Source organism: Lampetra fluviatilis, chromosome 27, assembly GCF_964198595.1.
Source record: "Lampetra fluviatilis chromosome 27, kcLamFluv1.1, whole genome shotgun sequence".
NCBI lineage: Eukaryota > Metazoa > Chordata > Hyperoartia > Petromyzontiformes > Petromyzontidae > Lampetra > Lampetra fluviatilis.
In genome coordinates this window covers 3,726,788-3,752,546 of record NC_136301.1, presented here as the reverse complement: position 1 = coordinate 3,752,546, position 25,759 = coordinate 3,726,788, and the positions used below count along the sequence as shown (strand labels likewise).

The 25,759-nt window shown below is 50.5% G+C and overlaps 1 protein-coding gene and 1 long non-coding RNA gene across 8 annotated transcripts in view; one reads left to right on the top strand and one right to left on the bottom strand.

Annotated features, from left to right (window-relative positions):
* LOC144942307 (uncharacterized) overlaps positions 1-25,759 on the top strand; it is a 549,184-nt gene that overhangs the window by 155,985 nt on the left and 367,440 nt on the right. The gene's annotated exons all lie outside the window — the stretch shown is intronic.
* Positions 1-25,759, bottom strand: part of SYT7 (synaptotagmin 7) — a 223,095-nt gene that overhangs the window by 11,296 nt on the left and 186,040 nt on the right. For 3 of the 7 annotated variants that reach the window (XM_078869078.1, XM_078869077.1, XM_078869080.1), the window contains 6 exons: positions 17,555-17,740; positions 8,969-9,301; positions 5,477-5,581; positions 2,601-2,733; positions 1,419-1,677; positions 671-840 (listed from right to left, as the gene is read on the bottom strand). In XM_078869078.1, coding sequence (XP_078725204.1) covers positions 671-840; positions 1,419-1,677; positions 2,601-2,733; positions 5,477-5,581; positions 8,969-9,301; positions 17,555-17,740 — 1,186 coding nt within the window. The remainder of the gene's footprint in view (positions 1-670; positions 841-1,418; positions 1,678-2,600; positions 2,734-5,476; positions 5,582-8,968; positions 9,302-17,554; positions 17,741-25,759) is intronic. The other 4 variants (XM_078869082.1, XM_078869079.1, XM_078869083.1 and 1 more) reach the window with 4 other exon arrangements.

Here is a 25,759-nt window from a genome sequence, read left to right as displayed (position 1 = left end):
AGTAGTGTGTAGTGTAGTGTATAGTGTAGTGTATAGTAGTGTATAGTGTAGTGTATAGCAGTGTAGTGTATAGTGTAGTGTATAGTAGTGTGTAGTGTAGTGTTATAGTAGTGTGTAGTGTATAGTGTAGTGTATAGTAGTGTAGTGTATAGTGTAGTGTATAGTAGTGTAGTGCCTCCATAGAGCCCAGTGTGTTCACTTACCGACCATTCACCTGTTTATGACGGGCTGTTGTAGGTACAGTACATATCAATTAATGCATTAATTAACCATTTTTCTTTTAAATGTGTTTATAATGTTGTTAGAATCTTCATGTATTAATATCCATTGCTCAAATATTATAAAGTAAGTTTCTTTGGGTGAAAAAGGGGTATAAACTTTCGATGCCATAGGAACGAATTAAGCCTTTAACGTGCGCTTCCTATACTCGCTTAACGACCAAATCGCTTAACGACCAGCATCGTGAGAACCAATCACCGTCGTTAAAGAGGGGGTTCTACTGTACCCGTTTAAGAGAATCAAACAACGGCCGGAGGTGTGCCACTGCTCCACACACAGCAGCAGGGCACGCACGCAAGCATGGCGCGTGCGTGCGTACGGGACACGCCACCACCGCGCGTGCAACGCTCTCAGCCTTGCCTCGACCACCGACGCCCAAGGAGACACTCACGCTGCCGTCGCTGCAAGGCTTGAGGTCCTTCCAGAAGGTCTGCATGCTGGACAGGTCCAGCTTGTTGAGGGGCAGCGACACCTCGCCGATGGGGTCGTTTCGACTGAAGCGGTCGTAGTCCAGGACTTGCAGGTACAGCGTTCTCAGGATGACCTTCTCGTAGGGAAACCCTGCGGCGGACGGCGCAAACGCCTCCGATTATCGCGGTCGGCTACGTACGGTGCGACAATTTCAGCGTACGCACTGTGCGTACAAGTGCCAAAACAGCAAAGTAAATAAATTAGGCATAAAACTCGTTCTCCTGCGCGTGTCTCTCCCTCTGGGTCGTCGTGTCATTGCGCACATCTCACTGGCCGCACGGCCTCCTGGGAGGGCATAATTTCAGCGGCATCGGATCGGTTTCTACATGCGGTGTCTCATGAGCCGAGTCAGGCTCGCTAGAAACAATGCTGGTGAACCGCCAGGTGTGCTGTAGGCAGGGACTGGTTTCGACATGCAGCGTCTCACCCGGCATCTCCGATTAGCAACGGTTGGCCACATACGGTGCGAAATGCGGCAGCGGAGTCGGGCTCGCTTGAACCAATGCTGGCGAACCGTCGGATGTTCGACACGGATCCCAGTTCGACGCAAAACCCCAGAGTGCACCGAGCGACGAACGAGGCCATCGCGACGCGCGGGGAGGTGGTGGGGGAGCAGCTGGGTGGGGGGGAGAGAGCCAAGGGCACTAGGGGGGACAGGCGGCACTCGCCTTCAAAGAGGATGGTCTCGTTCCAGTGCGGGTTGAGGTTCTTGCGCTTCACCTTGGTCTCCACCTTGTTCTTCTTGTCGGGCAGCAGGTAGATCTTGACGAAGGGGTCGCTCGTGCCGCTGAAGTCTTTCGCCGGGAGCTCCACGGCCTTGAGGATCTTCACGGTGAGCGTCATGTCCTGGAAGCTGTAGCCCACGCTGAACTGGATCTTGCCGAGGTTCTCCGTCGCGCCCGTGTCCTCGTCCGAGTCGGGCGAGATCTGGGAAGAGGGGAGGGGAGGCGCGCGCCGGTCGCGTTGCCCTCCGCGTCAACGATCTTCGACGGTGGCGATGACGGGGCGACACGCGGGTGACTGAACAACGGGGGGGGGGGGGGGAAGGGGGGTGGAGACCCCCCAGGATAACGTGCAGCGGAGGGGTAACGTTTGGTTGACGTCGGCCCGACATTGACCTGATGTCGAGTTGACATTGATCCGACGTCAGTCTGACGTTGGCCCAACATCGGACCAACGTGGGGCCGACGTTGCATGTTTGCTGCGAAGTCGTTGCCAGCAGCGTAAAGTTCCGACCTCTCCTCTGGCGGGGTTCCATGCCATATGTAAGCCCGTGGTGACGATGGGCCAGAGGTCGCAAACGGGTTTTGATTCCTTACCCGTACTCGGCCGCACCAGGGTCGCAAATGGGTACCCGTACCCAGCCGGGTACGGGTAGCCGGGTATCGGGTAGGGTACGGGTATCGGGTACCCGATTGCAACCTCTGCGATGGGCTAAACTTCACCGCTGGCAATAATAACAACAATTATAATTTAATAACAATTACTTACTTACCCAGCGAAGCCACACGGAGAGTCTGAACACTCCTTTGAAGGAGGCTCTTGCTGCATCGAGACGTTTGCTCAAACTCCCGTCATATTGCACGGTTTGTAGCTACAGGTGATCAGAGGAAACCCGGGCAGATCCGGCGGAGAGAGAACGTGCAAACTCCACGCGGAGATGCACCCGAGTCGGGAGTGAGGCCCTCCTTGCCGCGAGGCACGGGTCCCATCACCGTGCCCCCCCGATGACGCCGTAACGACGCCTCGTTGAATAAAGGACCTTTCCGCTCCCGTTCAGTTCCACGATACCGCTGCACGGGGGGGGGGGGGGGGGGGGGGGGTGGGGGGGGGGGTGTTGCACTGCTCACCATGAGCATGTCGCTCGTGATGGAGTTGACGATTTCCGAGATGGAGGAGCGGGTCTCTGTCCGTCGATCGAACTCGCCTTCCTGCTGAGCTTGGGCGGGCGCGGAGCCAGCACCCCTCCCGGGACCCCCCAGCCTGGCCACAACAATGCGCGCGCACTCTCATCTAGCAACAACAAAACAACAACAACAACAACAAAGAGTAGCAACAACAACAACAGCAGCAGCAGCAGCAAATCCAGGGTCGTCACCTGTTTGGGTTTTGACCCGGCACGGTCTGGGAATTGGCATCTGCGTTCAGGTGGCAGAAGTAGATTTGTAAACCGAGGTCTGGTAATGTATCAGTGTCGCTGCGTTGAACTTCACTGCAGTATAACAACGGCGCAGTTCTGATAATAGACCAAGAGCTGACCGAGAGGTTTGTCTGGGTTGTGGTCCGGAGTGGACAAGGTGGCGACCCTAAGCGTGAGTAGCAGCAGCAACAGCAGCAGCAACAACAACAGTACCGACATCAACATCAACAGCATGAACAAGGATAACAGCAGCATCGCCACCGTTAGCTACGTCTCCGTAGTGTTGATGTTAGCACACGGCAACATGGTACTCATTTAAAATAATACCTAATTATCCACTCAGTCCAAGGACTCTTTTGCAAGAGGGTCCTGCCCCACGGGCTTTTCAATTTAAGATGCCTTCAGCCGAAATATGTTGAGCGTTTGTTAGACTCGGGCGGAGAAAACCCCCACACGTGCTTGGGGCAACGTTTTTTCCCCGTACAGATGGAAACAGGTGGAGATGAGTCCACTTGCTGTACCGCCTTCTCCTGGCGAACCAGGGGTACGGCTCCTGTGTGCGGTGATCCAGAAACCCCTCGCTGCTGCCGCCACAGTGGTGGATTACAGGCAGCCACGTGGTTTATGGCTGAGGCTACCTAGAGGTTGCACAGAATCAGATCCGATTCCGCTTTTGCCACTGATTTTCACGGCACTGAATTTCACCGCAGACGTCAGCAGTTGCGCTGGACGAACCCTTGCGCCACTGCTGAGCGCTCTGCGTTAAGGTGCACACGCACAGACGCACAGACGCACACACTTGCGTAGCAATACAAACACATGCCAATGCATACACACATGATGTACTTACACAAATAAACAAAAAAACAAACCCAAATAGAGCACATACGCAAATACGTACGTACACCGACACACACACACGCATGGTACAACAACTAGCGCAAGTCATCACTGCCGCCAAAGTGCCCGTGACAGGCTAGGTGCGCTTTGAGGTCACGTGGAGTGTGGGCGAAGCTTCTCTGGCAGGAGGTCACAGGGAGGAAAACCCCAGGGGTTATAGGTTAACAGACCAACAGGCTGACAGGCAGATGCACCGACCGAACTGCGCTTTGGCAACACATCACACACACACACGACATCACACACACCACACACATATCACACACACCACATCACACACATATACATACATCACACACACATCACACACACATGACATCACACACACACACCACACCACACACATTTACATATATCACACACACACATCACACACACACATATCACACACACACATCACACACACATTACACACACATCACGCACACATTGTTGGTCACATCCTACAGTTTGCTCAGTAAACTCCATCCCTTGCATCCCATCATAGCCTAGCTGTCCGTGATGCTCATGGTCAGATGGCAGGACATGTATACTGGACTCGTCACGATGTATATCGGTACAACCAGGGCTTAATTGCAGTCGTTTCTATGCGGATCAGCTGTCCCGGGCAAAACTCTCTCTGCAGCCAGCACAACCATGGTGTAGTCACGCATGCCGCCTACTTCACCAGTGTTATCGGCGAGCCCGGGGAAACAAACGGTGAGGAATTAAGCCCCGAGAGTGCAATGTACAACGTCAATATATATGCACCTTTGCGGAATGGCGTGTGTATAGGTAGGGATGTACACTTGAACAGCGGTTACATGACAACATGTTTCTGTATGCAGCGCAGAGTTCCTGGTGCCATAAGTCAAACCCGACTGTGGTAAAGGCCTTCGTCCAACAGTGGATTTCAAACAGCTTACACATTTTTTTAATTATCATCATTGCAGTTGGAAGCCAACGTGCCTCACTGCTCAAATGAGCGGCATGGGATGGCTGTTGCCGTGCCGGCGGTGGAAATTCCACATTCCCATGGCGAGAGCAAGTCTATTCATAGGATGCCCGCTGAAGAAATCCCACGAAACGTCGTGCAGTTTAGCAACCACGGTGGGATGATGGGATGGGTCACTGCTCGTTGGATGTTCAGCTTGGCGTATACTGGAAATATATTCATGTTCAGCTCTGGGAGCTGTGAGGTGGCCAGTACAGGACAGTACTGCAATGGATTCTTGAATGCATCCGTGCACAGCTGGACATTTTTGGAGAATGATTTGTTTTTTCTGCCACACAAAGCCAAACTTCAAATTGGCCAAAGCACTCCAAATGTGTAAAAGCAGGACCCTCCCGAACGCACGGCACGAGACTTATTGAGGCCATCCTGGCCAAAGACCCACACTCATCACCATTTGCGAATTGTTCACAACGGCCAGCGTGCTCAAGTGGTGGTCAAACGGCTGCCACGACTGACATTGGGAGGGGGCATTGGGTGGATGAGGCCTTTACCCAACAGTGGATTGACAGAGGGCGCCAACCGTGCCACGCGCTACACTTAGCCTCGCGCGTGCCGATACAGCGTCACATGTCGATGCAAGAGAAGAAAAAAGGACAGGCGTGCAAAGGGGATGGGGAGAAAGCCACGGGGCATAATGGCACAGTGGGAGGAGGGGGGGGGAGAATGAGCAATGACAAAAGGACGTTTCCTACCTGTTGTCGGATGGATTATTGGGAGATTGAGGGTCAGGAATGTTAGCAAAATCATCCTGCTCGGAAAGTCCCATGACAAGAGAGAGGACCAGGATTCTGCCTTCACTGCACGGTGGCCAGGAAAGGTGGGGAGGGGGGGGGAAGGGGGGGTGAGGGTGGTGAGAGTGGAGGAGGAGGAGGGGAAGAGACAGGAAAGGAGAAGGGGAAGAAATGAAATCTGATAACAGGTGCAGTCACGTGTTCTGGGGGTGGTTGTAGTGGTGGTGGGAGGGGATACATTCTCAGGAGCATTCAATATCTCGATGGTTTGAATGCGTGGGTCGGGTCATGATGGCTGAAGGGGTTGGTGTTGCGGGGGGTCTCCGCAGAGGGCTGTGAGGCTGTCGATCTTTATCGAGGAGGAGTTCATGCAGTTGTACCGAGGGATTGTGAATGGAACGACACGGGAGAGCGCTGGATCATTTGGCTTTCATGGAACGGAATGGAACGAGCAACTGGACCTTATTGAATCGCATACATTTGCCGGAACACCGGCTCTTTTGTTCACGAGATATTCACCCGTCGTCGCCTTTCCGTTCCATGCCATTGCAATGAAATGCTCCGAATGCAATTCAGGACGTTCTACGTTTGCAACAAACGAAACAAAAATCTCTTGAACTGCAGAGGCCAATGAATCGGACTCACACACACATTGTACACCCACAAGGTGTAACGAAGCACTCGCGAACCAAGGCAGGCCTCCAGTGTCTTAAATGTGCTGGTCCTGGGTGACTTAAAAAGAAAATAAATCTAGCCGGGTCCACAATGGCCAATTCGCCACAGTAAGGATGGCATGGCCCATGACACCACGGCCTCGCTCAACAAACTAACCGTGTTTTTATTTTATTAACGGATTATACGCAACACAGTGTGCAATTCAAGAAGTAAACAAGAAATGTAATTAACCATAGCACCGACGTGCCTTTGAAACGTAAAACAAATGTTATGTTTTTTTTTATCATCTTCTCAAACCATCAGCAGCAGCATCACAATGCCCCGCCCCCTACCCGACCACAGCCTCGCCTAGATTCCTGCTCAGCTGAAGTGGGCTTTCCCTGGGCAAGTCACTAGGCCGCAGGTGGGGTAGAGCGAGTGGGAGAGATGTCGATGATAAAAAAAAAACAATAATTGAGAACCTAAGCAGGGGCGAACCGTCCATAGAGGTGAACGAGGGCGGTCGCCTTAGGGCGCTGATTTAAGTGGGGCGCCAAATTCGAGGGGGGGGGGGATTAATGCAAATAACGAAGATGTCATAATTTCTATTCCCGTGCCACGTACGGAGGGAACGTGACTTAGAATTAATTTCTGAACATTTTTGCGAATGTTTTTAGTTGGACAGACGGACAACCCGAATAATTGTCCCTCTGTTTAAAAAAAATACGATTACAAAAAACATTAAACGGAAAGTAGGGGCAAAATGTTTCCCAGTTTTCCACAAAGCCGAGGGACACCTTTTTCAATACTGGAAGGGTGATATTTGTTTGGTGAATATGGTGAATACGATGATTGTTAAGTGCTTTATTATGGTCATTATTTAGAAGTGCATTTCACACATTAAGTCAATATTCACCGACAATTTGAGTCAGTATATTATTGGATGTCCGCTATGTGGATTGTTTGACCATACTGCACTAAGTTGGTCAGTGCGGATTGGTGACAACCTTTCTATAATATCCCCACCTCCTCCACCCCCAATTAGAAATTTGACAAATCACACTCACAACTAACCTCGTGGTCACCACCACCACCGTCACCACCAACCACCACCACGTGATGCGATGCATATTGACGCATCCGTCAATGCCAGGAGCAGCCTTGAGGCTGTCGGTCAAATGCATATACTCTTTCTTAAGCTGGTGTCAAGGACTCTGAATGTTTCATTCGGATGACACTTGCTTGTCATCCACAAAGGACCAAATCCGACACTCACTGTGATGGATGCCAGGCGTGACGAACCTAACCAGTCTCTAATGAGACCGAGTGCAATGCAATGTCAACGGTGGGGAACTTTTTCCCTTACTGAGGGCCGAAGAGGACTTTCAAATTCAAATAACAGCGTGAAAAATGCGTGGGCCAACAGAGTGCAGTGAGGCCTCCTGCTGCGATATATAAGTGACTGAGCGCCCTGGAACGCTGGGTTCGAATCCAGACAGCTGCCTGTCATTCATTGGAATCAAAATATTTATATTAGAGGAATCCGATGAGCTATACAGCTTTTTTTCCCCACAGATGTCCAGTAGTTATTCAGCGCAAACCGGCTTCTCGAGTGCAGGGAGTTGATGGTCTCCACTCAGTCACCGATGACTGCATCAACAAAAAAAATCCATCACTATAAAATCAGTTTGCCTTTAGAGGCTGACTCCTTTGCCTGATGGCGACCGCTTGTGTTGCGATCGAAACGTCGTGATTTGTTTTATTTTATTTCTAACACGTGACTTTACCGAAAGAACCAAAGAGTATAAAATCTAGTTTTGAATAAAATTTGGCTAAATTCTAGTTCTGAGAATAAAAAATAGAAACGTTGTCGTCATGCGAAGAACGTTGCCCTCGGTAGCATACGACCCAGATGACACTTGAAGAGAACTTATATTATTATAAAGCCGAATAATAATCAGTGAATTTTAAAACGTGGGTACAAATGTTAGTCGTTGGTCCCAGTGAAGTATCAGATGCAATGAGAGCTTTGCAATCTATCGTTTGCTAGTGCCTTTAGTAGAATATTGCTAATTCCAGTACTCATAGCCTAACCAGACTGTCTACATCTGCTATTTTGCATTAAAGCACCTTGTAAAAGCATTCAACAGAGCTGATCATGATGCCGTACTATCCATTAAAAAAGAATTGCATTTATTTCGTCTCCACGCGCGTGTCTCACTTCCATATCTCATGTCTACATTTGATCTCAATGGACTTTTCTTAGATGGTTAAAAATAAAGTCCAGCCATTGATTGAGATGCCAAATTAAGTCTGTTATAATAATTTCACGGAGTCCGACGACTGACAAAAATCTAAGTTTCAGTGCAAGTAGCCAGATTCACATTTTGACAAAACACTGGGTCACCGCCTAACGGTTTTTGGAGGCCTGGGTCAAAATTCCAAATGGAAATCCCTCTGAAACACCCTGGGCTTTTTCTGAGAACCCCTCTGATTTAAGGTCCTGGACAAAATTCCATCCACCCTGCCCCCCCTCCTCTCTCTCTGTGGCTGTGACAAAACATTCCCTAACATGGCCATGGCAATAACCTCCAACATCAGCGACGAGGGCATTGGGGGGACCACATCCCCCTTCCCCAACTACAAAAACACAAAAACACCCTAAGACCTACATCGCACGACAATCATCGGGCGGCCACTCATCACCGACGGCACCGCAAATTCCACAGTCCCATGGCGGAAAACAGCTGGCTCGAACCGTCCGGCTTTCACGTGTGCACGGCGCACGGCAGCACTTACATGAAGGACCTCACGTCAAGGCCACTGGTTCGTATCTGGCCCAGCACAAAATCCCAAGAGCCGGCCGCGTTAGCCGAGGGCCGGCTGCGCGTGCTCGACGACCGGGCCTGGCCGCGGCCGGGGGCCTGGCCCGCGCCGGCGCCGGTGGTGCCGGCGGCGCCGGCGGCACCGGCGGCGGCGGCCCCTCCTCCGCGGGCGCCCGGCGGGGCGGCCGTGTGGCAGCCACCGGGCGGTTTGGCCGCGCCCGTGCCGTGGGACACGGGCGTGCTGCCCCGAGGAGGCGTGTGCTGGTTCAGGGAGGTGTGCGTGGTGGAGTTGGACTGCAAGGAAGAGCTGTGGGAGGGAGGGAGGGAGGCAGGACAGGGGGAGAAGAGAGAGCACGAGCAGAGCGAGAGAGAAAGCTGTGGGGACACACCGAGAGGCAGGCTCCGCTGGCACGGCGGCGGCGGCGGCGCGTTCAGGTCGCGCGTCTGCGCCGTCGTTCGGCCGTGCGACCTTTCACGCCGTGTGCCGGGAGCGCTTTGGAGAGCCGCGATGGGCGGCTCGCTCTCGTGGGGACAAAACGTCGGGCATCGTGATTCAGCAGCTCACGACGCGGTCAACCGTAGTGGAGCGGCTCAACGCATCTCGGAGCTCTTTCATGAAGTGAACGGTGCATCTTGCTGTTTTCCATCGATGATACAGAGTGTGGCCTGATGCTGGTGCTGGTGGTGGTGGTGCCGGGGGTTCTTAAAACAGATTGACTCGGCTCTCTCTGACGTTCGTTTCCTCCCAGACGAAGCAAAGGCAACATTGGCTGGCTTACAACGTCAGATAGTTGAGCCAATCAGCTTGAGGAACCGGAAACACCACCACCACCAGCAGCAGCGTGCCACGTTCTTCATCGAGGGAAAAAGGAAAGTTGCACCGTTTAGTTCCTAAAGGAGCTCCCGGGGCGTTGAGCCGCTGCTCTGTCGCGGACCGCTCCGCGACGAGCCGGTGCGCGATGCCCGACGATCAGACTTCAGGAAGTGACTTTTGAGGCTCCTGGGCACGCGGGTGCGAAACGTCGGACATCGGCGACGCCCGACAAGGCGCAGCAACGGCTGCGCCGCAGCGTAAGCGCGAAACCCCTCCCAAGCCACACGGCGGCTGCGCTTGCGACAGGGAGCTGGAAGAGGTCCACCTTCTTGGTTCTTTCGGTAAAGTCATGTGAAATGGAAATAATAAAATAATAAATTTAGACTCTGTCGTCTCGACAGACCTGTTCTTCACCTGAGGACGGCTGCTTGTGTTGTGGCCGAAACGTCGTGAGAATGATTTAATTATGTTGTATTTTTATTATTTTATTATTTCCATTCTACGTGACTTTACCGAAAGAACCAAGAAGATGAATCCCTGCAGTCACGAAAGCTTTAAATCGAAATTTAGGTTGAAGAGGGTTAAGAAAGGCTGCGAGTGTTAATATCCTCGACGCAGAGAGAGAGAGAGAGGCAGCAGCACCGCACACCAGCCGAGTTGACTACCATCCCCGCAGATCACAGGCAAGCAATGCCACCTTAGGTGTTACTGTGCTATTACTAACCTGTAGCCCTTAATCCTCTCAAACCTCGTTGCAAACACTAACCCGTAACCCAAATCAGAATCCCCAAACCCTCGACCTAGTCCCAAACAAACCCATCATCTTAAGATGCTTTGAGGCGTGCCCCATACATAGAATATCCATTTCCTTAAACTTTAACACCTCGACTGCACAGTAACCCCTGACCTCAAACTGTGAACCCCAACCCTATATGGAAACTAAAGAAGTGGCCTCTTTCCATATTTCATCAACTGAAAGGAGGGCCTCTAACAGGGCGAGGACTGTGCTTGGACAAGGCAGGCAAGCGTCACCCAAGTAAAGGGGCGTGCGATCGGGTCGAAAAATCTGACCTACAAAATTCTTGCGGGGACAGTAGTTGTACCGAGGTCTCGGCTAAACCCCCCACATTTGCAGGGATTTTAAGAGTGTCAGCCCAGCAGAAGGAAATCAGAGTTGTCATGAAGCAGCGGGAGGCGACGGCTTGCTTGCCACGCCGACAGCGTTAACATTCAATCTCAGAATTACAATTCGTTATTGAATATTTGTGGGTGGCCAGGAAGTGGCAGTGCGACAAGGGGGGGATGGGGTGGTTCGTGCACCTAGCCTGTCTCCCTCGTACTGTGTGGTGGGTCTTCTCCGGGCACTCTGCTTACCCTCTCACGTTAAACAAAAAGCACTGCTGGATTTGTTCCAACATCTCAGTGTAGTGTGACTCTCCTGAAAAAAAAGACTCGCTGAGGCTACCGCCAATAAAAAACAAATACCATGGCTAATTGTACAATTATTACGAAAAGCAAATACGAGCAGAGTTCAATTCTGTGTCTCCACGGTACAATAAACGTATTCTACTTAATTCCATCGACCTATATCGGCTTTGCGGGTCGATATTCGAAGACGCGTCTTTGTTTAAGTGCGCAAACTCCGGACCGGTTTTGACATTCTGGGTCTCGTCAGCAGAGTTCAGGCTCGCTAAACAGATGCCGCCGGATGACCGTACGCTTCTGGCAATGTGGGATACCCCGTTGGACCGCCGGTAATTTTGTCGAAGGTAACGCAGGCGAAACAACCAAGCGATACGATAATAGCTTAAATCGGCGTCTGGTTTGAGCAACGCAATCGCACAGGGCGGCGGCTTCGACGTGGCGATGATGTGATATCGAGAAATGCGCCGGCGTGGAGGGCAGTGGCGTAAAGGAGAAAGCAGCAGCGGGGGGGGGGGGGGGGAGAGTCTGGGGATAGCTTAGTGAGGAGGTGGTTCGGGATAGCTAAAAAAAATTGTAAAAACTTGAGATCAGAAAGCGTACTTCATAAAAAAAGTGCTGTCATGGTTGCAATGGTCGGCAGCGCACAGTGGACTTGCAATCCAGAGGATCGCCTGTTTGATTCGATCTCCCGTCACGGCAGTTGAATAAACAACGGGGGGGGAGGGCGAGTTTCTCAAATGTAACCTTCCCCCAACAGCCGCCTCTGTCCACCCAGAGGTAGGAACGGGTAACACCAACGAATGGACAACACCACGCAGCGGTAGCAAAGGGTAACGTCACCGCAGGTGATGGGCAGGCTGCGTGGGGTGGAGTAAAGTGTGGGTACGTCCTCCTCTTTCAAGTCGGTCTGGCCAGCGTGGAAGAGTAGGCCAAAATCCCCTCCAGAAGGGCTCTCTAGAGCTCCCTCTGCGGGGGGGGAGGCGCCTTCTGCCAGCAGTGGCCGGAGCGAGTCGATTGCAGGGCTGCACATTTGTCTATTTTCACACGGTCTCGAGACGACGCGTTAGCGACGGAGAGAAGTCGTCGGTGACAAATGGATACCATCTGCTTCAACCAGATGGGACAACAGATGAGGCGGGAATGGTAGCCCACAGCGGAACAGGCTTTCTCGAATCCACGCTGAGCTTATGGATGTGCAAGATGAATGGTGTAAAGAACGATGAAATGTGCGGGGGTGCGGGGAGCGGGGTGTTTGCACAGTGACTTCCAACAAGAAAAACAAATACGATACAGGGGGTGTTCTGGGGAGAAAGAAAAACTAACTAACTTAATAACCCACGTAAAAAAGGCAAGTTAATGCATGAATCACGTGACGCTTTCCAACTTGGCTCTGCGTGCGTAGCTATTTCATTATCAGGGCGGAAGCCGATGATCGGTCGTGGTCACGGACGAAATGCAGTGGCCGAAATGCGAATTGCCGCACCTGTTTTACTCCTGGTTGTGTCTCCAAGTTTTTCGGGCAACCCATTTCATTTATTTGCCCGGTTTGCAAAAGGGTTTAATCGCCAATAGTAAACCAACTCTACACTAAGGTTTCGTTCATATAGGATCACCGTTACTTGTAATGACCGCGCCCCCTTTCACTTTACGGCCGGACGGACAGAATCAATGTTGAAACGCTTTCAACTTTAGTTGGAAAGTGTGAAAAAAAAACTAGGTAACGGACAATGCCATCATTGAAACACTTCAAAATGTACTCACTGCACCCACTTAACCCAACCACTCTGAAGGCTTTTGTTCTGGACACAGTGAGAATTTGTGGGTTATCAAGTTTTTACCACCGGGCATCGCTCATTTACACAACGCAAAGACAGCTGGGAATTTGAACACTCATGACGACACATTTTGGACCAGTGGCGAAGCACGGCTGGCAAGGCTGGCATGGGCCCTGGCACAAGAAATGAAATGGGGCCCACCCAACCGTGCCAAACGTCCCCCCCCCCCACTTTGCTTCATAGCGCGGCACCTGGGCCCCTCCGGCCACTTGACCCCGTTAGGGTTGCACTGTCTGCACACTCGACAGCTAGGCCGCTGTTTGGGGTGCACCGGCCGCTTGGTTCACGAGCCGGACGTTCTGACCAACGCAAGGAGGCCCGTGATCATCATCGGTGTACATACGTTTCCCTCCCCCTCGATGGGCTTGTACCCACTTAAGCGTGGGGACATTTCTGACCGATGGTGACCACGATCTCCTGTCTGCAGTTGAAGCACCTCAATCGTTGAATATAATTCTGCTACGTCCCCAACATGTGGTCACGAGTGCACTGGAATGAATCGACAGCATCCGTATTGTAATAAACGTAAAGCTACCAAATTTCCCAGGAGGCTCAACCAGGACACAAGGGAAGCTGGCAGCCCCTCCCTCTGTCATGCCCCCCCCCCTACATTTACATGGCGACGCCCACTTAACTATTCGCACCACCCACAAAGTAAAATGGCCTCCTCCTTGCTGTCTGACATTGTTCACAGGCCTCACCCACTCATCATCAGTTGAGCAAGGGGCCAGAATGTTTGAAACGAGGGCAAAATCCAAACTTTGTCAATGCTTTGGGATAACGTGACGGACTTTTTGAAACCACTGGGACTTTTTGGTTTGGTAGCTCTACGCACACGTGTGATACATTGTGACGTGTTGTGTGTCAAACATCGACATGAATCTATGAATCGTTTCAACTCTATCCAGTGCACAACACACACCGTACGATGATCACAATTCGGCGAAGACACAAGAACAGTCAAGGTGTGAGAGGTGCCATGCAATGACCCACGATGACTACTGCTTTCACGGAATGTCAAAAAACTGTGCTCAAGTAGACGGGACAAAACATGACATGGATTCATGTAAACTTCACATAAATGGAACGACAGATAGATTTTTTTTTTCATTTCACCACACACACATCCCTGTTGGCCGTGATACGGTAAGGCAATTTCAAGAACTGTTGCCAGCAAGCGTCAATGGCAAGATACGTGGCAACATTTCCTGTATAAATATGGACAGATCTGATCACTGTTACCGCCGAGTGGGCAACTGGGATGGCAACCTTCAATCAGATTGCAGGCAGAGGCAGTGCCGGATTATCGTCGTAGCAAAAGTAGCAAATGCTACAGACCCCGCACTTTCAAGAGCTCCGTGCTAAATGCTTTCAAGCTATCAATTCCGGTTCAGTGATTCTGCACTTGCTCTATTACTATAGTACTATACTGCCTTTAACTTTTATGAACGACTGGGTGTTTAAGGTTAGCGATTTGTTGTATTATCTGGCTGTGTAGAAAATAAAAAAATACAATTACTTTACTATGCAAATAAAAATTTGTGTTTTCATATTTGTGTGTTTTTATTTTATTTTGGACCCCTTTATAACATATGCTAAAGACCCCGCACTAGCTTAATCCGGCACTGGTCAGAGGCCACATTTAAAATGACTACCTGAGGTTGTGTGCTGTGAAGACCAATCGTTGTTCGTCATACACGCATCTCAACAAAATTTGGACACAACTATTGTTGCCCTATGCTACCGTCCTATCAAGTTGCCAGCCACATATGGTCACTGCGTTGCCGTTGGCGATTGTAGCGACAGTTGCCCTAAAGTTTCCCCAGTGTAACACGGCTTTTATACACGCGATTCCTGATTTATTTTGGCAACGTTGCGTTCAAAAAGGGTTGAAGAAACACAAACACACACTTTTGAACATTTCACACCGATCGCTGTATCGTATTGCAAAATCCGCAACGGTAATACCGTACTATTGTAGAGTGTACTACTGGACAGTGTGGTACTGCACGGTAGTACACTACGATTAATGTTGGCCCAGGAGTATTGTACTGCACACTGTAATTCAAAATTGAAGCAACTTTTGAAAATGTTGCGTGCGGTTAAAAATGTCCAAATTCTTTTTAAAGAAGTCTAGCAAACGACGGAAGGAATTTAAGTCGCGTGCGACGTGCCCTCGTTTTCACCTTCGCGTTCTGCTTCGGCTTGCCTGTGATTGGATGAAATGTGTCACGTGTTGTTCATTTCATCCTTATGGCGGTACCCCGGGGTACCAAATAATACAAAATGGCCGAGGCAATTAAATATTTTATTTCTGGGATACGGTGTGTCGCAAAAAATAGCAAAATTGCACGAATTTGCCTACGTTGTACAAACATAAGAGGACACACAACATTCTGCTGTATGTGCATCGCTCTACAAATGTGCACACTTGGGGGGAAAAAGTGCACAGTAGAGCGCTGCATAATGTTTTATAGAGATATGCACAGTCGTGTAATCGCATGTAGATTGCTGTGTGTATTTGCATAGCCCGATGGCATCCCCGAACAGAAAGACCCAACCCAAAGACACAATCAGCTCTTTTCTTGTATCTACACACCTAAGCTCTAGGGCAGGGGTGGGGAACCTTTATTCTGCCAAGGGCCATTTGGATATTTATAGCATAATTCGCGGGCCATACAAAATGATCAACTTAAAAATTTGCCCGTTATATTTAGTCAAACATTTAATTAACTCATCCCTAATGTGATGGCTGGAACTGCTTCTCTTTGGTGAGACGTGTGATGTTAGCTGGTATTGATGATGTTGTTATTCGCAACTGCTTTTGCATGATTGCTCCTAGATTTAATTTCGAGTCCCGCCTGCGGTTGCCTTCGCAGGGCCAGACCAAATGATTTCGCGGGCCTTATACGGCCCGCGGGCCGGATGTTCCCCACCTCTGCTCTAGAGCTACACACCCAGATAAACATGCAAGGCTGGGCCGAAGTGGGTTGGCACGTGGTTGGAACCACCGATGGACCAATGCTGACCCAACGTTACACGTTTGCTGGGTAGGCTCTGATTAATGAAGCTTCAAACTTGCCTATGACGGAAAGCGCATCCTTTCTCCCACAATCCCTCTTATTTTCGAGTCCCTTTCCATCTCTGCTCCTCCTTCACAACCCTGCACAGTGGCACGTACCTACAAGATAAAGAGCTGCTCGGCTTTTTTGTTTTTGGGCTGCGCCTTCCGCGTTAAAACGTTTGGGCAGAAACTCCGATTAGCACGGTTGGCTACGTACGGTGCGAAAGAAGTTCAATGTACATACATAAGTACATACAAACGTAACGAAGGAGACGCAGCATGCTCCGACACTCCGACCGGACAGTCTGCTGCACTGCACAGCAGGCATAGCGGCCACAGTGCCTCTTGGTCGATAGGTTTGACTCTGATGGTCTTAGCCACGTCACCAATGACCGCATAAAAAAAAACTCCCATCATACTAAATGAGATATTTTTCCACATAACCTGGCAAAAATTCCCACTGAGAATTTAAAATATCCGCTTTAGCGTCTTTCGGGGATGATGATTGGGCCTTAGAGAAAGTGTGGTGTGGTTAATAGGTCACTTGAAGATATCTCACCGAACTAGTTCTTTGATATCTCCTTCTGCGGGCCATTCTCTATTGTCGAGATTCGAAAAGTACACAGTGGAAGGACGCACTCTCGTTGCATGACGGTCAATCTGACATTTTCATGGGCAGAGCGTCAATTTAGCCAAATGAAATGCAGAGCTAAAACATTTTAATCTGATGGGGTGGGTTTTTTTTTACGTTCGGTTATTGATGACTTGGCCAAGACCCACCATTCCAAAAAAGTTCGAGAACAATTACCCGAAACTAAAACGCACAGTTACTTGACAAAGATCCCCCGTGTGGCCTACACTAACTGCTGTTAGCAAAGTGCTGTTAGCGAGCACTGACATGGCACACGAGGGGGTGGTGTGACCACGTCCGGCCGCCTTTGTCTCCCCACAGTGCTGATGCTCGCACACCACACCAGGTACTCACTTAAGGCTGAGTCGACCTAGGGGAGGCCCAGGACCTGTTCAGATATTGGCCACTGTTTTTGCTCGTGGGTTCGGGAATCGAACTCGAGTCGCCGGGTTCGCAGCGCAGTGCGCTAGCCACTGCGCCACCGCTCCCCACGGTCACTTGACAGGCATGGACACACCACGCACACCAGGCCTAGCTCTAGCTCCTCTCACACGTGGGGGAGGGGGGCACCATCACAGCGGTTCACGCCACTAAGAAGGAGGGAGAGTGAAAGGGACATTTTGGTGGCTCAGGGCCCAGCCCAGCGCCCCGCTAGCGCACGCACTTATACACACACACACATGCAGGACGACAGACACGCACATGCATGCACGCACGACGACACAAGCACGCACGCACTCGCACGCGGCTGCGACGACGACGACGACACCACCTGTAGGTTGGCCGCTCACTTTGCGAGGCTGAGATTCCCCGAAGCCAAATGTGTTTGCAGGGTCCGCCACGCCAGCCCGGGCCGCGCCGTGCTTCGCCCATCGCTGCACACGCTGCTCGGCATCGACCCGCTTCGGATGGGCTCGCTGACGGGCCGCGGGCCCCGGGCCCCACCGCCTGGCCGGCTGTGCGACACGACTGTGCCACTGAGAGCGCGTCGGTGACACAATGGCGAAGTGCACACACACGACAAACAACGACGACAGACGACGAAGACGACGACAGCGACAACGACGATGAAGGATGGAGGACAGGAGAGAGAGAGAGAGAGGGAGTAGTTCAAAGCAGTGATCATCGAAGGGAATACGGGCGCGAAACATCTGAACAAACAAGATTTTGACCGATCCACACACCAGGGTTGCCACCTCTGTGGTAACAAGGGGGGGGGGGGGAAACTGGATTATATATCACGGGAAGAAGAAGCAGACTGATATCTGACAATTCTGAAAGGTGGGAAAACTTCACGTGAATTAATTGTCTGGAGTGGTACATTTACGCAACTGACAAAGAAACTGGGACCTTTTTCACTTTTAATGTTTCCGGAAATTTCCCAAGAAAAGATACCTGCAAGAAAACACGCAGGCCGTTCTTGGGAAAAGCAGGGCAGAGGTAGCAACCCCTTTAGGTGACGCGGGCCCTGCATTTGATCGGCCGTCTAAAATGTCACTTGCAAGCATACAGTATTTTCATCTTCACCATGGGGCCCCGTTGTCTATTACAGTGTGTCCTTGAAATAACGTGAACAGCAGACGAGGCAGTGTCCCACGTACAGAAACGACTTGCATACCTGTCAACCCATACAGTTTACCCCGTATTCTTGTACAGGGAAATTTAGTTTTTAGGTCCATAAACAAAACATATTTTTCTTTGTATATTTGTTTGTGTTTCTCCATTGTGATGAGACTTTGTAGGATGGACGTTGAGCTTTATAAGGGCACGGGGTGACCAATGAGGTCTGAATTGATCTGTATTAAGGTAGGCAATGATAAGGGGTTGACAGGTATGGACTCTGCTGTTGCTAACCCCGCATCACCACGCTGCGCAGAAATGTTTCGCGCCAGTGCAGTCCCAGTGAGGTCCTGTATCAATTGTTTCGAGCGCTCAACATTTGAAGATGTATTAAAACGCAAGTAGTATATAATGTTAATATATAACGTTACACGTAGGAAGAACAGCAAACACTACACGAACTCTCCCCTGAAGCCCTCTCGCGGCTAACGGAGCTCGACATTGGAATCCAGCTCCTGAACCATATTGCCATATGCAAGAGCAGAATAGGAGGTAAAGAATTATAAATGAATTCCGATATCATCTACATATTCTCAGAACCGAGTTCTTACGTGGCATAATGGAAATGGGAATTCCCCCCCCGCCCCCTCCGATTATTTCTTGAAGTAGCAACATTCGCTTTAAGTTTCAACAACGACGCCGTGTTTGTACCCACACGTGGTCAATATTGATTGAGGCCAGTAGGTGGCTGGGTGGGGCTTTCGAGCAGGAAGCCCGGCATGGACAGCGGTCACGTGGCTGACGGATCCCTGGCGCAGGCCTGCCCACTGTGACGTATATACGTCACGGCGGTTTGCAGACGTCCAAACTACGCGCGTTGTCATCCATCTTGGGGCCCCTCGTCTCTTCATTTCGAACGTGCAACGCTTATAATATATTGTTTTGCCAATATTCAGTTAGTTGATTCCTTAATGCTTCGCACACTTGCGTTTTAATATACGACACGAATCGCTGAGCACTCAAAAAAATAACATTGCGAGCTGTAAACGAGTTGAATAAAGTTTCCTTGGTATTAACAGGGGTTTTGTTGAGCGACAGGATATAATAATTGTTTTTTACCCTTCTATCTGGCAACAAAACTGACACCTTTTTACAAGGAGTCATGTTTGCATAGACCACATTATCAGAGTTATGTTTTTTGTTTGCATTATGACTGCAGGTATTGTGGTCTATGCAAACATGACTCCTTGTAAAAAGGTGTCAGTTTTGTTGCCAGATAGAAGGGTAAAAAAACAATGATCATATTTTTACTGGCAAATGAGGTTCCAATGGTGTAAACGAAAGGATATAGTTCTGGCGAGGCGCCCCAATCCCTGAATTTGGCCCGGTATTTCGAAGACACAGTGTACCTGTTCGGCATCCAGCATTCGGAGTCATTTGTAAAGATGACGACGATAATCGGCGGTGAAAGCAGGCAGTGTGTAAGAAACAGATAAAGCAGTTGACGTGTAATTGACTCCAATGAATAATTGTGAGCTGATTGCATTAGGGGGAGAGTGAACAAAACATACCCTTGTAGTGGAATGGGTTTTAAATGAAGGCTTATTAGTTTGAGATCGAAGCCGATGGGTGAGCAATTAGATTTTAAAACAAAAGTATTGATTCTTCTCCACATTTTAAACCCTTGGCTCCCAAAGACTCATCATGGGGGGGGGGGAACCCTGCTTTTTGCATTACATCGGCGAACGTTTGCGACGTCTTTACGTTGCGCTTAGTGCACCACGGTCGGTGACACGTGATGATGCATCCCAAACCGATTCTTCGAGTCGGACACTTGAGTGAACTGGTAGGCGTAGACGCCAACGTTGGATACATCTCTACGATAACAACGTTTTTTTTTTGCTCAAAAAGCAGGGATATTGTATTTGCTGCACTGGGCAAACTTAATGACTGCAGAATTAGCAAAATGACTACTCGTAGGAACCTACACACTTCGAAGTGTTTCAGTACTTAAGTATTGTATTAGTTTTGTCTATACCTGTATATGTATGTAAACGTGTACACATTCGTCGGTAGATACAAGGGTGTGGAATTGCTTGGGCAGGTTTAATTGTCCGGAATTAATCATTGAGCCTGTTCGGTCAAAACACCGTGAAGAGGGGGGGAGAGGGGCTAGCACGTGAGAGTGTGGCTAATAGCTCGATCAATGTCACTTCATTTGAAATCCAATTGCTACAGCTATAATTCGGTGAAATCAAGTGGGCGTACACTGCAAGCGAGCATCGACTTGCCACTCGCGCTGGACAAATGGCAAAAAATTACCACGACCGGCGCAGCGTTGCACGCGTTGGTTGATCTTTCCCGCTTTCTGGAGTCGTTTTGACTTCTGAATCATGGCAAGCCACTGTGGGATTGGGAGCTTCGGCAGCTATTGGCAACGGATCACTTCGTGGCTGCCTCTTCCCGCTTGTCTGCAGTTCCTCGCACCCCCCCCCCGGGGTCGTGCCCCGGTTTGCAAATTTGTAAACCGGCATACTTCACTTTTTGCAATTGTAAGCGGATGTTTGGTCGGACGGTGTGTGCGGGTAGCTGGGGAGACTCGCGATTGAACGTTCGTGAGATCAAAGCCCATCATCTTTCCCCGTTCGATAAACATTCGTGCCAATTTTCGAGAGGTCAATGGTAGTCATCCTATGAGTGAACCGGCCTCCTGCCAGGGGGGATGCGTAATTAACACCACTGGCTTATGGGACAGTTGACAAACTTCGAGTCCTGAGGAGCTGAGCGGTGAAACTCAATGCCCGAATCCAGAAGCCACAAAACTGGACTCAATCCACTTTTATTTTCCTTGAATGTGGCCCGGGTGAACAGAAACTCGTGATTCCGGATCCATATCCATTAGCCAGGAAATGGCTTTCCGTTGATGTGCGGTGGATCGCTTGAATGTTCAAGAATTCACAGCGGCTCACTACTATGTGGCCTCACGTAGTGAGCGCGAGACTCGCACAAGAGACCCGATGACTCGCATCGACTTCTAGACTCGCAGTCTGCGAGACTCACACAGAGACCCGAGGACTCGCGTGGAGGTCACGACGATGTGGTCGCTGCCGCAGGCCGCAATGCCTCTGGGATTTCTTTCAACACCTCGGCCGAGTGAATTGACTGCCGCGCAACTCACTGTCGACTGTACAGTGTCGCTCTCTCGCGACGCTATCTCGCCGCTCGCGCTCTTTATATATTTTTGAGATTCACAACTTCACAGGGCGGCGACTGTGGCGGTACGCGGCGCGCACGTGAATCATCTGCGCTCACCCCCCCTGGGGATGCGTGCGCGCGAGCGAACGCTGGTAATGCGACGGCACGCAAATTGTGTGAAACCCTTCCAGAGGAAAGAGGTGTGAAAGTTTCCCGCTGGTTTCTTCCCTCTGTAGAAGCAAGAGAAAGAAAGGAAAAAAAAGAATGAAAAAAAAAACCCATCGTCGCATTTTCTCATTTACGACTGCCAAACACACTGCAAGAGCCGACCGCAAGGGAGAATCGGCGGCGGATTTTCACACCTCGCCGAATCGCCAAGAGACTCGTTATTCTCTCCACGTCGTCGGGGGATCATCCGCGGGGGCGGCGGGGGGGGGGGGGGCGTCCGCACCACAGAAGTGGTCCGAGGTCACAGCTAAGCGGCAACGCGAGGTTTCTTGCGCCTGGTGTGGAATCTTTCCATCTTATACGGTGGGAGGGGGGGGGGGGAGAAGAAGGGCCAGAAACATCGTCGAGAGATTCGAGAGGCGTGCACCGAGGATGAGAGCCATGCCGCTCACGTGGGCGCAATCGTCTTTGTCGAGAGACGTCGTCGCCATCGCGTTGACTGGGTGAAGAGAAGCAAAGCGACGCTCGGGCAGGACGCGTCGCGGCCGGAAGGCACGATGGCGACGGTGGTGGCTGGTGGTCGAGGATTCACGACGGGAGTGGCAGCCAAGGGGAGGGAATGCGTCCCCAAAAGCCACGTCTGCCAAGGAGTTGGAGCGGCGAAATTCGGGTCGTGCGCAGGTGCCCGAGATGGCTCGTCTTCGCAGGATGCGGAGGGATAGTAGGCCTTCATCCAGAGTGTGGATAGATGAATCAAAGTTGCTGCTGCTGATGATGGATGGATGATAAAAGCATGATAAGCAGGTCTGAGCCTGGCTAGTGGGTCTGTCACGATTGACGCCCTCCCTCCAACTTGTCACGATTCGATGATTTCATCGCGATTCGTGGTCGCGATTTCATTCCAGGGTCTTGCGCAGTTGCCGCTGCAGTGACCCCTCTGGAGTGGCCGCAGGGCCCCACCCATGGCCCCTCTCAAGTGGCCTCCTGTGACAAAGAGCTTTACAGCTCATCGGATTCCTCCTGCAGTGCAAATAAATATTCTGATTCTGGCCGCGTGGACACCTGGAGTGGTCCTCACGGTTTAGAGGATCCGGCACGGCACAGCGGGTACACAGGATGTCCGTGGCGTTCCGCAATCTGGCGGATTAAGGTGACCGCAAGACGGCTTACTGTCAGAAACCTCGCTCGTCGTTGATTCTTCCTCCGGCCGTGCCGAGTCGACCAGACTGACTGTTTAGTCTCACCCACAGTGTCCGCCCCACTCACTCGCTTCACTGCAGATCGCACCTACTTCTCTCTCTGCTTCTTCTCTTGCACCGCACCAATTTGGAATTCCCTCTTCCCATCGTCATCATCATCAGCATCAGCATCGTCTCCTTCCAATAGGTCTTGTAACAATATTAAGAATAACCTTGCACAATAAAGAAAAATCAATAACTCTGATCTACACTACTACTTTGAGAGTGCTCTTTGTTAGTGGCGGGTTGACGTGGGTTTATGACCGGCATTTATGTATTTGAAAGAAAAAAAAAGAGAATTGTAAAAGCTAGAAAATGTCAAACTGAAAAAGTGGGGCAGTTGCTTTAATCACTTTTGCGTGGTGGACCTTTCTGCTTGGATGGTTCTTTAAAGTGAAAAGGTAAAATATCCCCCAAGTTACCAACAGCAGAGTGGAGTGGAGCGGTGGCACAGAGGTTAGCGCAGTGCTGTGCTAACAGCCCCGGCGACCCCAGTTGGATTTCCGGCCACGGCATGCGTGACCTGAAAACCGGCCTTGGCCTTTCCGCCTTCACCAGACCGCACTGACCAGCGTGGTGAAGTATGGTCTATAAACTCCCTCGACCCCACTCTCCCACCCCTCTCCTCCCATCTCTGACATTGCGTGGGGTGATCTTCATCCATTGGTGGATTGAGATATATTGGAATACATTTTAGTTAAGTTCAGTACAGTACTGAATAGGGCTGAGAAACTTGCACATTTGATAATTTCTCCTGCTTTTCAATTTGTACTCGGCTTAAAATGTTTTCCATTGATTTATGTTTAACAGAGTTACGATAAGATTCGTGCCCCATTCAAAAAATATATATTTACCATCCGTTTCCATTACGGAGATGGCATTCGTATTTAGCAAAGTGCTGACGATAACATCAAATATTTTCCCCACACGAAATAATGGACGGCTCGATGGCCAGAACGCTTAAAAAAGCGAGGCGCTTGTTTGTGAGCTCAATTTTTTGTTAGTAACTTTTGGAAAGTCTGTTACCGTCGTAAACGTTACCTAACCATTTTAGTAACTTTTGGCAACGTACGTTACCATCGTAAACGCGACTTGGCCTCCAGTTATCGCGGGCCCTGACGCACCAATGGGGCCAAAACCGGTCCTCAACTGCCGTTTTCCAATTTCAAATGCTACGGTCAAGTATGGAGCAAGTTCGTAAAAGAAAGAGGAAAATGAAAACGTAGCGCGTTGCTGTGGAGCGTCATGGGCGAGTTCAACGCGGATAATTTGATTTAACCACCCCTCCATCCGCCTCGCTGGATCAGACGGGACGCATTTCTTTGGAGTTCATCAGCGCAATTTGAGATGTCCCAAACGGCGCTGTCTGTCACCCGTTGTGTAAGGGGTCCAGTGAACTCACCAATAACATCCTGGCGACCCAGGCAGTGAACTGTTTAACACAATCTGACTGCCGAAGAGCTCCAAACATGTCCAAGCGGTCCACACTGTTGCGTCTTGTCTTTTTTAAACAAGCGCTGCTGACATGCCGTGCACTCCGCTGCTTTAGATAACGCCGCTAGATAACGCTGTGGAGGCGAGAGTCTGTTTGTTTTATTAAGTGAATTTAGCGGGGCACTCAATCCTGTTGAGCGATTGGATGTGAACACGTGTAATTTGAGGTACGGACCTCTCCGTTATCTGTTGGCTGATCGACATCGAGACCGCAGTGTGGGTTTGGATGTTGATAAGCGCCGCTATGTCGGGGGGCACCACACTGCAACGTGTTTACCCAGAATGCAATGTGTCACCAACATTTTATTAATTTACTTCTAATACGAATCAGTTTTATGCATAATTTTTTTTTACTCTAAAAACATGTTATCAGGGCCCCATGGTGTAAATGGTCTATAGCTGTGCAGTTTGCATCTATTATTCACTCCGTTTCTCTGGCCTCTCTGTCTGCTATGGAGAAGAGCCATTGCCGTAAACGTTAACAATGTTTGAAATATATAGAAAACCTTATTTTGCATCTCAAGGCCACCACAGCGCAGTCACTGGCCTACGCGCCGAGCGCGCGCTATTCCTGCGCGCGCGACCGCACGGCCAACGCAGCCTCGCCAGCATCACGCGTGTTCAGAAACAACGTGGGAGCGTGCGCGTGCTTCCACGTGAAACGGAGGCGCACACGCGAAGACGACGCGAGAGACGCGGCGAGCCGTCGGGTGCGACGGGCGGGGCAAGGGCTCACGGCACTGTCGAGCACATGGTTAGACACGCTTACGGAACCGGCATTGACAAAAACCAAAAAAACCTTAATGTGACATTTGTTTGGTTGGCTGGGCGACAGTGAAATTGCTCGGGCACGGAGACGCACAAGGAGAACAACAGGTTCAGGTTATTCATTCAGTTCAAGCGCACGGGGTTTTTTTTCGCGTCAAAAAAAAGGTCAAAAGGGTGAAAAGTTAAAGACTGTGTGGCCCGGTGTCTAGCGACCTATTTTAGAATACAGCACGCTTGGAATCATTCGAACCTGGCAGCAGATATGTAACGGTGGTTGTTGTTTCCACCTCCTAAAGGCCTGTACGGGTGGTGGGGGGGGGGTGGAGCGGCGTGGTAGCGGCGCTGCGAACCCGGCTGTCCGGGTTCGTTTCCAGGCCACGGGCAGCTGACATCGGGGAGGGGATGGGGGGGGAGAGGCGAGCGATATCTACAGGGGGACGACCCTACACCCAAACCACCTCCCCTCCTCTTTGTTACCGGCGATTCGCACTGACCAGGAGAGCCAAAGATGGTCAATTAACCGGGGAGGGGGGAGGCCTTCATCCAGCAGTGGATTCACGAAGGGCAGTCCAT